Below are 14,262 nucleotides of genomic sequence, written 5' to 3' on the forward strand. Positions count from 1 at the left end.
ACGAACGTCTGAAACGAACCTTACATTTTGGCTCGTCGGGATGTGTGGTCATGTGGCACCGGGTGACAGAGATGGTGAGAGCTGATAACACTGGCCTTTGGGAGAAAAACAGCAGGGAGGCCGAGGCAGATTGGCTCTTGCCCCGCTCCCCTCTCAACATGTAGCCTACAGGGGAGCGCTGGGCTGAATGCTGATCGCCGAGTGGTGTCGGAGCGAGATGGGAGAGGACAAAAGCAAACACCTGGCAGAATTGAAACCCTTTTGTGGGGCTTATTCGTGCAACAAAAGTCAGATTGATAAAATATTGATTGACTTTTATTCATCATTTGAATAAATCCTTCCACGTCAAAAATAATTTCAGGTATTTTGTGAAACAGTGTTCGCTCTAGAACTTGTATTATACACGTTTACTGTGGAGTGTCCAGCCTGTAATGGCCTCCCTATCCTGATACATCATTATAAGCACAAACACCCACATGCCTGCATGTAGCATTTAGCAACCAGGGGACACTGAGGCAGGAGTTTGCTTGCATTTAGATGCAGAATAAGGAATCTATTTCTATTCCCTCGTGTCGATCCGCGACACGACTTGTATAAATTAGAGCAATGACACTTCACTAGTTTATAATAGTATCGATCACGTGGAGTAAATGCCAGTCTTAAGTGAGACGACACGCAGAGATGGAGGCTTTATGGATGGCAAAGCACATTGATTATGGCGCATACTGGTATCTGAATCAATGGACCACAGAGGTGTTTGGAGCTGTGGGCCTCGCAAAGAATAATGACTGAATGTGCTGAAATCAGAATGCATCTACATAAATGAATGACTAAGAGCGAAACAGACAAGACCGCAGTCTCCGTGTCAGAGAGGATATAGTTTCATTTAAATTGTTAAATAAGCCGACATGCTTGAAACCAGAGCGATTTATTTATTTATTTATTTTTTGCTCTGGAATATCCTTTATTCATCAAGCTCAGGTTTGTTCTTGTGCCACAGGATGACGGGAAGAGTGGCAACGCATCTGTCTTTCACTTAAAGTAATCAGACTGCTTCCCTCCGATTTGCATCACACGACGGTGCGCATCGCAGTAAATATGAGATGAGCAGCTGCTTTTGCTACACCTGATTCAATATCCTGACGGACTTTGCAAGTCTTAGTGCATGACTGTGTTTGACTTCTGTTTGAGTACAATGCAAAAACTTTTCACCGCATCTCATGGAGTGAATTCAGAGGTCAGAGGTCAGTATTGTGCATCAGTGGCCACGTTTACATGGAGCCAAAAAATCTCTGTATAAACGGATTGTAAGGTGAAGTGGATTATAAATGTGTAATATAAACACCGGAGTGGATCCGCTTCACTTGGAGCGGATTGTATTTCGGATCCGATTGTACGAGGTGGTCTACGCCGATCGATGATGATGACGTGCGCAGGAAATCAAAAAGAAGCAGAGGAACTGGACGGTGGTTGAGAAGCACTTTTTAAATAAAAACCTCGAGAGAACACATAACCTGGAGAGGTGAGATGGCCCCCAAAATGCACAACAGCGAGTTGTTCAAAGAGCTCCGTGGTAGACTACCAGTGGACCGCCTGCTCGGTGTTTTGGCTTAATCGGTCCCCATTAACTCGTGTTAATGAGTGACTGAATTCTGTGTAAACACATGCTGGTAACAGCAGATGTTAAAATAAGACTCACAAAAGGCAATCAACGTATAAATTTACTGTAACTCTTTGAGCAGTGTATCATGGAGATGTTGGAACATTTTTTGAGCAGATACCCAGCAGATATAAATACTCTGCTCTGCGCTTTGAACTGCTGGCTGCAAAGCTAAAGACCTGAAAATTCCATGAGAGACTTTGTGCGCATGTCACAGGACGCTGTATAATCCGCTTCACCCAGGACCCTCGTAAATGAGGATCGATCGAGGATCGCTTTATATGCCATCCATGTATACACGTGCGTTTAACACGATTGTTTTCAATCGGATTGAAAAAACACCCATGTAAACTGGGCCAGTGACAAACATACTGAGTAAACGGGTATCGAAGTCAAGTGTAGATAACACCAGAAAGGACAGACAAAGCTTTGTCCAACACTGCAGTAAGTAAAAACTGCTAATACATTGAGTTCTTTTTGAAAGCTTGATTTGATCCAAAGCTTGGAAGCTTGATCCAAAATGATGAAATGTTTTCACTTCTCACAGCCACCCCTTTAACTTAACAAAAAACAAAATTCATGGAAGGAAATAATTAGAAGTGATTCCACATGTAGCATAAAGACAGATGTTTCAGTAATTCTGAATATGGGATTTCATATGACCATGTAGTTTTCACCTTTTCCCTTCATTTCCCTACATCTCCATCTCCTTTGTGTTTAAAGTCTCAAGGAAGTAATTGAATTTTTATCTTGATCAGTTAGTCAAGGGATTCTCTTAGCTTCTTTTTTCTCTTCCTGTCTGACCTCTCTGTCCTCTACTTTCTCTCCTCTCTTGGTTCCTGTCAGGTTTCTCTATTCGATAGACTGTGGGCCGGTCTGTTGGCCCTATCTGTCCAGGAAGCATCCCTTCATTTGTTTGATCAGTTAGTCCACGTATTTGTGGTGCATTTTTCCCAGTTAATCATTAGGTTGTTGTTGATCAGCAACCAATAGTCCTGTGTTTACAAAAACTTGTATATGTTTAAATTGGACAATTAATCTGTAAAAAACCTCGTTTTCCTCAAAACAGCCATTTTTGCATACAACTGCTCCCTGTCCTGTTTTAGTATGACCTGCATAACACCTGATCTGACCTGCAAATAATATCTTATCTACAAAAAAAAAAAAGCATGAGTACAGCTATATTTGAGTAGCTTGAATGGCACATACTGATTTTCTCTTGACTGATTATTGTAGTCGATCTTCCACATGATCTTTGATGTTTTGTCATTGGTCATTCTTGACATGCGACACGTTTCCATCTCAGTTTCAGTTTTCACCATTAAATAACCCCCTGACCTGCGCCCGACCTCCGGATCTGCAGTCGTTCTCCCTGCTGCGTTAGATCCACACGTGCGAGTCTTGCCTCATTACCTCATCAGCGTCTATCCACTTGTTTGTGTGTCGTCTCTGTTTGCCTTTCATCACGGGGCCCATTCACTTCCCCTGCCTGATTGTGTATTGTTTTGCCTCCGTCTCACTACGGTAAATCGCTGCGACATCAACACTCATTACTTGAAGTATTCAGGATTATTCTGTAGCAGCTTGGCCCCACTGCGAGGAGAAGCCGCTGCCAAGATTAGCAGTAAGGGCTCTTCCTGAAAGCGCTGTGCGAGGAATAAAGCAGAGGCTAATCCTCCCTCCATAGCTGTTGGCTAGATGGCCATTTATGGGTGGTTTTGGCTGTTGTGCTCTGTCTCCGTCTCCTCTGTTAATCCACAGGCAGCTGAAATGGTCGACGAGACACTCCGGCGTTTGTCGGTGTACGCACAAACAAACCAACACTCACTGGCACAGTCTGAGCGTAATGCTCTCTGCATTGAAATGTAATTTTCATTTGGGTGTGCTATATGTACACGTGGATATGTGTGTGTGCATACTTCATGTACAAAGAAGTAATATCCTCCAGGATGAGTCACAGGGTGGAAATTAAAGCCTAGGATGATCCCTTCCTCAATAAGCAAACACTTCATTTTGACAGATCATTAACTAGACATTATCTTTCATTAGGCGCCTCTGCATTACTTATTCATTGCCCCGAGGACACACACACACATACACACACACACACTGCACATTCACAAATGCCTGCATACACACAGATAAGTTTTGATACGTGGCACAAAACTAAACAATGAACTGATTTGGTACAGTGCATCTGAAACACCGACACCAGAGTGTTGCCGGATATGGCACTTTACAAGAAAAGTTTTCTGACAATCAATAAGTCTTCATCGAGTTATCTCATAAAATATACCGTCCAATCTGATTCCTCTTGCTCGATTCATCTCATCTATCCCTGTCGGTATCAAAGCACTGCGATCACACAGCCACTTTACAGATGGTCAGGGTAATTAGATTGACAATGGGTGAGAGAGGAGCCAGTGTTGTAAAGAGCATCCTGATAAAAAGAAAGAGGCTCTTAAGCACATCACGAGAGGAAATCATCGCGTTACGTGATGGTCGTTCACATGCCTTGTGCTCCAGGAGTGCAGATGGACCGAGCGGGAGCATCAGGAATGCAGCCGTCCTCACCCCTGACAGTTGTATCAGTGATAACTTTTTGTTGCGGTCCGCAAACATCCCTCCGGCGACATTAATAGGGTGACACATTTCGGGCGTGGAGGCGGGGGCAGTTTTCCGGCCCGCCAGACTCCATCCATTTGTCTGCTCGGCACATTGGCACTTTTTCTGTTTGCTCTCTCCATCATATCCTGCATCTACCCAACAGCCTCGGCTCTCAATCTATCTCCCTTAGCAGCCCCCTCCACCCCCACCCCCTTCACTCACGCCTATAAAACCCATGTGCCTGTCTCAGCCAAGCACACCCCAGCGATCTATCAGAGGGTGAGTTTATGGGCTTTCTTCCCTACTGATGGCTATTTAGCTGTCCTCAACCAACCCAGGACGATTTGTTATTGTAAGCGTTTGTCCAACACATTTCGGTTATCTGCACTGACGGCAAACTGATGAGAAACAGGAATGCTTTATGAGGGAATTATGACAATTCATTGTGCCGACAGATCAATGACGCATTGGGGAAACGGGAAGCGATAATGAGATTGACACGGAGCCTTATTGAATAGGTAACAAATCAAAACACGATGAGATGATGGGGCGAAATGATTCTCAACTTACTCCCCAGTCAATTAATGCTTGAAATGATCAGATTGAACGGCTATCTATCACTAATTCTTTGTCTGTCTTTGTATATTGTTTCTTACTTTGAGTTTCATTGGTCATTCTAACGGCTTTAACTGGATTTGCTATGCTGGAATGCTTCTATACACAAGCCTGTTGCCTTCGTGGAGGAGCACATACTTACACCCACGCAGTCATAAGAACACAAGAATAGTCAATACTCCAAAAAATCAATACAAAATCACTTTGAAAATGGACTGTTCAGCAACTCCAGCAGAAAACGCTAGGAGGTGATTAGAAAGTGAAGGCTCTGTGGTTGCAATCATGCATATTAGCTTTGAGTTTTGGCTGTTTTTTGCAGTGGGATGACCGATTGGAGAACACAATCAGGTACCGTAAGCAAATCAGCTTGAGATTTGTAGCGTAAACAACAGCCTCTTGTCTGCTTCACATTACTTTTCATTATCCTGAGGTGTATCGCTGAGGGATTGCACTTGGCTACATTGTTTACAAGCAATGTTACTTTCGAAAAAGAGAAATGGAGTAAGAAGAAAAAAAGCAGAGCGACATGCTGTTTATCGGATTCTGATACTATTGTGTTTTTTTTCCATTCTTTTGTTGGTATCTTTTCTGTGTTGAAGAAAGACGGTGTTATGATGAGAAAAAAAGGTTAATTTCTGACAGAAGTGAATAGTTAGTGCGCGTTAGGGTTAATGTTCAGCACCGTCACCTCGATTGTATCAGCAGAAATGACTCTGAGTTGGAAGAAAACTAACCTCCAGTCTCATCAGTATTCGCTCTGTCGTGGATGACGACCTGTCCAAGGTGAAGAGTGTCTTCGCCTGTAGCTGGCTCCGGACCCTCACAATGCTGGGTTGGATTGAATTGAGTAAAGCGTTATTGCTAATAGATCAACTGTCAAAAAACAAAGATCCGGTTACTATAATGAATAAATCACAGAAAGCAAATTGTCACAGTTAAATTGCCCTGTGGCATGACTTGCTGTGGGTCTTCTCAGACATAAGTGAAATCGGGCAGAAGTCTTCTACACATTTTCCAATTTCTGCAGGACAAACAGGAGGGGGATGCTTCTGTTTTGTTATTCCAAGCTGAAAACTTCTAGTGAACATTTTTTATCCGTCAATTGAAGCAAAGTCTGACAGAGAAAAAATAAAAGGTGTGTGGCATGTGGGATTTAGGCCTGTTATTTGTCAGTTTTACTCTTCATTTTGATCATTAATTCCAGCTCAATGGTGAAGCAGATTGAATCACAAGTTGTTTCTTGCAATAAAACAAAAGAACAACTGTAGAAGGAGGGATTCATTACCCAGACGAGGGAAAATCCATCTTCTACCTCTGGCAAATTGTAGCTTGCGATTGTACTGTACTTGGGGCGATATCTTCCTCTCTTTATTGACAGAATACATGTCAGGAAAGTCAGAGCCCCTCCACAATTTTGCCACAAAGTTGAAATACCAATTATCTCCCCACTGCAGGCAGTGTTTAGTTTATTGGATCTTAGTTTATGACCAACATGGTTTAGGGGCAGTAGTTGATGGAGAGACAGTAGCGCAAGAGTTCTATAAGATCCATTTAAAATGGATCCTTTTAACAGGCAATCCATTTGAAAAAGTATTGTGGCTGACTAAATTGTGATTTTTGTAAACAGCAGTTGATTAACCAACACATTACCCCTTTTAGATAATAGATAAAATGCTGCAGCGAGGAAATTCATGAGGCTGTTTACCTAACTTTCCACCGATATAATTACTCTGTCTGGATGAAGAGGACATGTCTGGGACACGCAGGACAGGGACATGTGGCAGGAATAAAGAAGGTAGAAAGAGGCCAGAGAATAGCGTACGCAATGTGATTGAGTGAGTTTGAGGGAAAGAGAGCATCGTATGCACATTACGCTTATGAGTTATTCATTCAGGTTCCGATTTTCCCCGGCTTTTTTCCCCCTCTAGGCCAATAAACATAAAGAGATGTAACAATACTCAGCTGTTCTCCATACCGTGCTCGTCGTAAAGCACAAGCTGTGTACATTATAAAGAGACAGAGAGTAAAAAAGCAGCTTAAAAATCCTCAGACACCCACACTCTATCAAATTCACTACCCAGATGACAAGGAAATCCTGGCATGGAGTGCGTGTGTGTGAGCGCCGCTCCCTCTCACAGGGTGTCGTCCCTCAGGCAAAAGGTGACGTCGGTGGCAGCAGCCCAGCTGACATCTGTCAGAAGCGATCACAGATTTTAAATGCTCGCTGAGACAGCAAACTGACCGTGGGGGGTCAGGGGTTATCGTGTCCTCCCTTTCCTGAGAATGCATCAGGGACCACAATGAAAACAATTACAGTCAAGTGCGATTACAGTGGGAAAAAATATCTGACACTCGCTGAGAGAGAGAATCTGCTCGTGTTTCTGAAGGTCACGTGCTCGTCTTGTCCTCAGAGGTGTAATTGAGTATCAGCTTTGAGGAGGGGATGGAGGTTTCTCAGAGGTGGAGCGACAGACGAAGATCAGAGTCCGTTTGGATTAGAGCGATATGGCAGGCTTGATGGGAACGGCATTAATTGCACAGTTTATTATTCTATTCTCAAATAATGGCTTTTTTTTTATTGACTTCTACTGTGCACAGCTATATGAAAATGCTCATAAAAGTAAAGACATGATCCTTTTTCACTCGTGCAGGGATACCTGATTACTTTGAGGTTTTGTAATTTACATAAATGACAAAAAGTTTGTCTCATGTGACACAAACATGCTTTTTCTTGTGGAATTTATGAGAAATGTAGTCAGATATTCTAGTTTAAGTGAGACAATTCAGGAAATGAGAGGAGGACCTGTTTCTTAAATCAGTAAACTGCTGCCTTTGCAGTTTAGTCATCATTGAATCATTTAAGGTCAGTCGTCTGCAATCGATGTCAATGTCATGGCGCTGGACAAACCCAGAAACCATTGCTCAAGGACACATTATCACCCCATTTGTCTACTAAACCTGCTTTTCTTTACATTCGGATCACTGATATTGACCAAAGCATGAGGCGCATCATGTGCATGTCTCTCAGCCGTAACGCCCAACTCAGTCTCCACAGTCAAACCTGACAATATTATCTGACATGGATGTACCTACAACACACAGGGAGAACGTGCAATCTCCACCCAGGCTGAATCCACACCATTTAAGGCCCTGTGCACTACTGTGTATTTAGTTCTATTTGGTGTGTGTGCGTCTCCCTCTCTCTCTCTCTCATCAGTCAGTCACTCATTCAGTAGTGGCCGTCTGAACCGACAGCTCCATGTGAGAGGTGGCTGGCAGCAGTGAATAATGAAAGGACGTGCCATTTAGACGTTTGAAGTGCTTTTTAATTCCGCCTAACAAGGAGGGTTTTCTTTTTACTTTGGGGAGCTTTGAAATATAGTCACTGACAGCTATTTCTGAGTTAATCCCTCTTATTCCCTCTTTTCTGCTGAGGTGTAAAACTTCTCTGGCAACGAGTCCTCACTGACATCCCAGTGATCCTACAGAAACTGCAATTATTCACTATTGTATTTAAGGGGGGAAAAAAAAAACTGAAGTTTTAGATTTAAAAAAAAATGCTGTGTGATATTTCTGCTAGACTGTAGTTAAGAGTCACACTGATTTCATTCTTGGCGTCATCACTGTGACAGAGACGGTAACTCTCTCTCTTTTACACTCACACACACACACACACACACACACACCCTACCTTGGTTTGGGGATCCCAGAGTTTTGTGCTATTAATATTCACGGTGCAGTTTGGCTCATGAGAGAGTTACCAAGGACGGGGAACTGACCTTGGGGTTGCAGTGAGAGCCGGAGGGTGCATCTCAATACTTCCCTCTTCTCCTTCTCCTCCCCTGTTTCTCTCAGCTCTGGGTTGCTATCAATTACCTGCAGACACCAAGTACATAACCTGTTTGAGCTTTCGAGCAGGTGGAAATAATCTCACTTCAAGGTGCAGGAGGTTTATGGATGGACTCGGATTAAACCATTAATTCAGGAAGGATTTAAATTTTCTGTCGTGCAGCATGACCGTGTTTACAATGACACTGTGAGCTATGAGCACCTCTTGTTGTGAAGTAGACTAAATACGTTGACTTTTATTGGTGACTTTCCTTTTAATCTCTTGCTTTGCCGTTGCAGGAGGACCACTGTCGCAGATCATCATCCATCAGCAGCATGACCGGAACCTTAGTCTCATCCTAAATGTCCCCTGGTTTTAAACAACACCTTGCTAACTCAAATGCTGCAGAACTCACCTGGCTGGCACTGCGCCTAGTTCCCAGTAGTCTGTTGTGAGGTGCAACAAGGTTGTGTCTGGGCCGTCGGACAGCCATGACGTGTGCACGCTGGCATTTAAGTTGATCTGGAAGTCCTGACCCCTCTGACAACATTGCAGTCACACACAGCCGCTTCGCCAGTGACTCGCCAGTTTTTTTTTATTTTGGCAGTGAATCACTAAATCCCCCCCCCTCTAACACGCCATGAATCGATCTTCCCACTTCCTCTCATCCTTCATTCTTGCGCACTCCTCCTCTCCTTCATTTAGAATCCACCTCTCCTTGTCTCCTTTCATTTACCACACACAGAAATCCAATCACTATCCAATTGTCCGTATCTGTGAAATATTTTGTTGGTATTAGATGACAGAAAAAGCAAGCCTTGTGGTTATTGTGGGCCTGATTCGGTTTATTGGCAGCTTGCAGGGTTCAAATGAAGCTCAATGGGGTGAGATCCAGCTCTTTCTGACCTCCACTCGCCCTTTTTCTATTGTGTTTTGGTGCTTTTCAGTCATACTTCACGCTAAAATTAGAAATTATCACAGCTTAACCAACCATGTGGGTATCTATATGGTAATGAGAGACCGGGGTGATCATCCACCTGCCGCTCCTAAAGTTTGATCAGACATTAAAAAAAAAAAGACACCTTGTGCGATTTTTTTTCTTAAAAAAAGCTCATGAATCATCAATGTCAGAAAAGAGATCTGCACAAACAAAGCTGACCTGATGTACCAATGGATGAAACATTTGTGCGTTCCTCCTATGAGTCATTAATGTTTATGAATGCAGAAACCGTCACCCTCGGGGGATCCTACAAAATAAAACTCATGTTCCTTTTGGTGTACCAGCAACACACAGAGGCATGCAGAATTCTTATGATGCTCGATTATGACACAACAAGCAGCAGTGGGAATGGTTTTCACAGCAGATCTGCTCAGCTCTGAGACAAACTGCTAACATCTGACCATCAGGCACCTGGCGTAAAGACTGAGCAAAAATAAAAATGTAGCTCAAAAAACGACTGGATTGGTGGAGGCCCTGGTTGACAACGCCCACTTCCTGTGTGGTTGACCAGCTGTGTGTTGGCCAAAGACCATTGATTGGAGGGAGATTATCTGCTGTGACAACAATTCAATGGAGCTGCCAACAGCAGAAGAAGACTAACATAAAATAAATGCAGTTATTAGTGGAAAAGGTTGGATGAACAAGGATCTAATCCTGAGAAACAGTGACAGGAATTCAAGGTAGATTTTCTGAACAATTTTGACAGCTTAATTTTCACTTAGGAGTACACCGATAGCAATGCTAACTTTATTTTAGTGATTGAATGTGCAAAAATTACATGCAGTCTTATAGGAAAAAAAAAACCTTCAACACAAAACTGAACCTCTTTCAGATTTATCACATTCATGAGATGCTCAGCAGTCAAGGGCCACATCCTGTGTGCACAGACATTATTTGAGTTTTGCATCACAAAAGCATGTTTGAGTGGTATTTTCATTGATTGATATGAAACCTGCAGCAGTCCAAATGAAGCAAAGGTCCTGGAGCCAACCTTATTGTCACATGTGTCTGATTCAGATGTCAATTTAATCCGGCGACAGCAGGATTGATGGCAGAGCACGGTCATAAAACAGATCTACGGCTCCCAGTGCAAAGGGCGTGAACATCTAAATAACTTCAGTACACAGAAACAGGCTGCCAGATATTACAACCGCTCGTGCACGTGACAAATGAATGAGCGGATGGAGAGAGGGATGGTGAGCTTTATTGACGCAAACAGTGATATAATGTGGAAAACTGGCACACAAGACAGATTGTTTGACAGATTGTGACCAAATGTCACACTGTAGTAAGTGTGCAGAAGTGAAGCAAAATGAGGCAAAACACCAAGAGAGAGAGAGACAAAGAGTGAAGGGAAGAAGAAAGAGAAAGACACAAGGCTTCCTCGAGCCAGTGAGTATTTATAGATCAGATATAGTCAGAACCTCTGCCTGGCAGCAGCAACGTTGCTCCCTGTTGCTCTTGCCGATGTCTCAGTACACATCCGACATGGCTCTGACTCAGTGGAGACATTAGCAGAGGATGTAACGGTGATATTAATGGCAGAGAGACAAGCAAAGGGGTGGGGGGTGGGGGGGGACAAGTCACTTTGGAGGAAAAGGCATGAATGAAGCCACATGTGGCTTTAATGCTACTGTGGAAAATAGCACGCTCAGAATGCGCACTGTGTCTAGGTGTGCAATTTTAAAGATTTCCAAAAACTAATTAAAGCCTGGTCTCTCTCTCTCTCTCTCTCTCTCTCTCTCTCTCTCTCTCTCTCTCTCTCTCTCTCTCTCTCTCTCTCTCTCTCTCTCTCTCTCTCTCTCGCTTCACTCTCTCTCTCTCTCCGTGCATGTGCGCGTGCCAGTCCGCCTGAAAGCGCGGCGTGTAGAGGCGCGCTCTCTCCTCACTCAGCCTCTGGATGCTCGGAGCGCACGCAGACGCGGAGACGCGCCGGGGCTTCGACTTTTGTTATATGTGGAAAATCGATAATGACTTGTTAACGACAGGGCACTTGTAGCCGTCCTCGGTGAAAGTGTAAGAATTTAAAAAAAAAAGAGATTTTACAGAAGACTCACATCAGCCGTTTCCTCCAGCTCCACATTCCAGCGCACGGAGGGACTATGAAGGCGAAAAACCGCGACCAAAGCTTGTCGGACTCCAGAGAGCTGGACGGATCCTACGACCAGCTGACGGGTGAGTGAGCCGGCGATTGAGCAACACAGGTGGTTGTTGTCGGATTGCGCAGGAAAAGAGAAGATTCAATATTGAAAGAGGATAACAGCTTCTCTTAACTTTACTTGGTTTTTGCAACCTGTCTGCCATTCAGATCACCATCAAACGATTCAGACTCAGCCGGGTGCTGGAGCGTTTATATCGCCTTTAAAAAATGTGAGACACGTGCGGCACTTTAAAACTTACTACATATTTTAGTCGCATTACTGGCGAAAGTTAGCAAATCTTTCTCCAGGAACGGAGGTGGCAACTTGAATAATATTTTCGACATTAAAATAAAATCACAATATTGAATCTTTTCATTCGTGGACGTTGCATGCTGTAGTGTTTACATTTTGTGATCTGTCGTGTTGTTGAATCGTGGTGTGTGTCGTGGGAAACAGAAACCAGCAGTGTGGCTGTGCTGACCCGGCTCAGCTCGGGGAGACCACCTCATCGTCTGGTTTAATGTTGTGAGGAGCGCTGCGGGGCCAGACGACACCTGTCAGACCCATCTGAAGATCAAACCGCGGAGCCCTCCGCGTGCCTGCTGTTTTGTTTGTCGGGGTCAGCTGGATGGATAAAAGGGGTTGTCGAGCTTTCCACGCGCAACAGCCATCTGTGCGTAATGCCATGTGGACGATCTCTATGTGCGCATCACCTGAGGTTTGCAAATAGCGGTCTGATGTACCATGAGGTGAAGTAATTCCATGCCGATGGCAGCGCCTCCTCTTTACACTGAACCTGACACGCGCCAGTTTAATGGCGATATAATGAGCGGCTTCTGAGTGTCTGCGAACATGAGCGCGCGCACCCCGAGTGTGCTCCTCCGTGAGCCGAGACCTCTCCTCCTGGAGGATTTTTCTCGTCACCCACAGACTTCAGTGATCACGTTAAAACTCGCAGCAGTCGCTGTTTGTGAGGAACGCAAACAGAAGTTGTTCCTGTTCAGACGGACGCCTCCGGCTCCAAGAACGCAGCAAACGCGCCTTGCACTAATTCACCCTGAATTGTCACAATTTTATTGCAACCCAATTTAAGATTTTTTTTTTTTTTTGTGTGTGTGTGTGTGTGTGTGCAAGGTTTTATGCTGTCTGCATATCTCAAACACGCTCTCAGTGTGAACATGGTCTATCTTTGAATGTTATGTGTGTGGGTATGTGTGTGTGTGGGTGAGCTCAGAAGCAGTAGCTTCACTTTCTGCTGTTTGCTGTTGAAACTTCCATATAAAGGAGGCTTTTTCCCCTCTCATCTTCAAAACAACGCTTCCATTAGCTGTGATGTATTTCCCCTGCTGGGGTTTCTTCAAGAGCCTTTCACTTGTACCTGTTGCTCTGTGATCAGTGGCAGATTAGTGGCATGCAGTGATGAAAAGTATTAAAGATGATGAGTAAATATGACTGAGGAGATGAAACTTTCTGTAATGAGAGTATAAACACTTTAGAGCAACCATTACTCTCCTCCTCCTTATGTCTAATCTCCTCTTCTTTTCCTAGTTTGTTGAAACGGTCCCCTGTGTCTGCCGGTCCCCAAGAAGTCATATTGCTTTTTTAATGGTTGAGCAAGTGGTGGCGGGGAGGGGAGTGGTACTAAGTCATTCACTGTGCTGGAGCAATTTACTCCTGACACAGTTATTAATGATTTTTTCAAAGCTGCAAAGTGAATGGTTAATTCATCTCTGCGAGACACTGTCAACTCCAAAACACACTTAACTCTGATGGTGTGCATGGTTATTAAGTCCGGCTCTTGTCAAGAGTCAGTACAATGAAGACGTGATGCAGCTGAAGCTGTGGAGAAGCACCGAGTGTCCTGGGTTTCTTTTCACTGCACGGAGACAGCTGAGTGCAAAGTGGCTCCACATGTGCGCCTTGTGAATGCGACGAATAGAGAACAAGTGACAGGTGAATCTCTGTGTTGGCTAAAAAACGTCTTCGGCGTGATGTAAAGCCCATGACTTGTGACAGTGGATTATTAGGTGGGTTTTTGTGTGTGTGTGTGTGTGTGGGAAGGATGGCTACAGGTGAGTCATTCTTTTTACTTACCAACAACTTGTGAGCGTGAGCGAGCGATACGAGCGAGAGTGTGTTGGTGTCTCTGCGTGCGTGTGTGTTTTTGAGTGTGTACTTGAAGCAGTGCTGACCCGTGTTGCTTAAAGGCAGCGTGGGTGGCCTCACAATTTGAGTGAAATGTAACCCTCTAGAAATAACTCGCTCTCAGCCTGCTGCATTGTGCTGGAGTGTGCCCCACTGTGTGTGCGTGTGTGTGTGTGTGTGTGTGTGTGTGTGTGTGTGTGCGTGTGCGCATGTGTCGGAGCGTGTGGTAGCCTGGCATTCCCCGTTGTGTTTAAGAGCACCGGCT

General features: G+C 44.2%; 1 protein-coding gene across 2 annotated transcripts in view; it reads left to right on the forward strand.

Moving 5' to 3' along the window:
- Positions 1-11,605: 11,605 nt before the first annotated feature.
- Positions 11,606-14,262, forward strand: part of LOC115399856 (Kv channel-interacting protein 2) — an 84,898-nt gene continuing 82,241 nt past the window's right edge. For both annotated transcript variants that reach the window (XM_030107488.1, XM_030107492.1), the window contains exon 1: positions 11,606-11,886. In XM_030107488.1, the coding sequence (XP_029963348.1) occupies positions 11,814-11,886 (73 nt within the window). In that variant the 5' untranslated portion in view covers positions 11,606-11,813. The remainder of the gene's footprint in view (positions 11,887-14,262) is intronic.

This window comes from Salarias fasciatus, chromosome 13 (assembly GCF_902148845.1).
Source record: "Salarias fasciatus chromosome 13, fSalaFa1.1, whole genome shotgun sequence".
NCBI lineage: Eukaryota > Metazoa > Chordata > Actinopteri > Blenniiformes > Blenniidae > Salarias > Salarias fasciatus.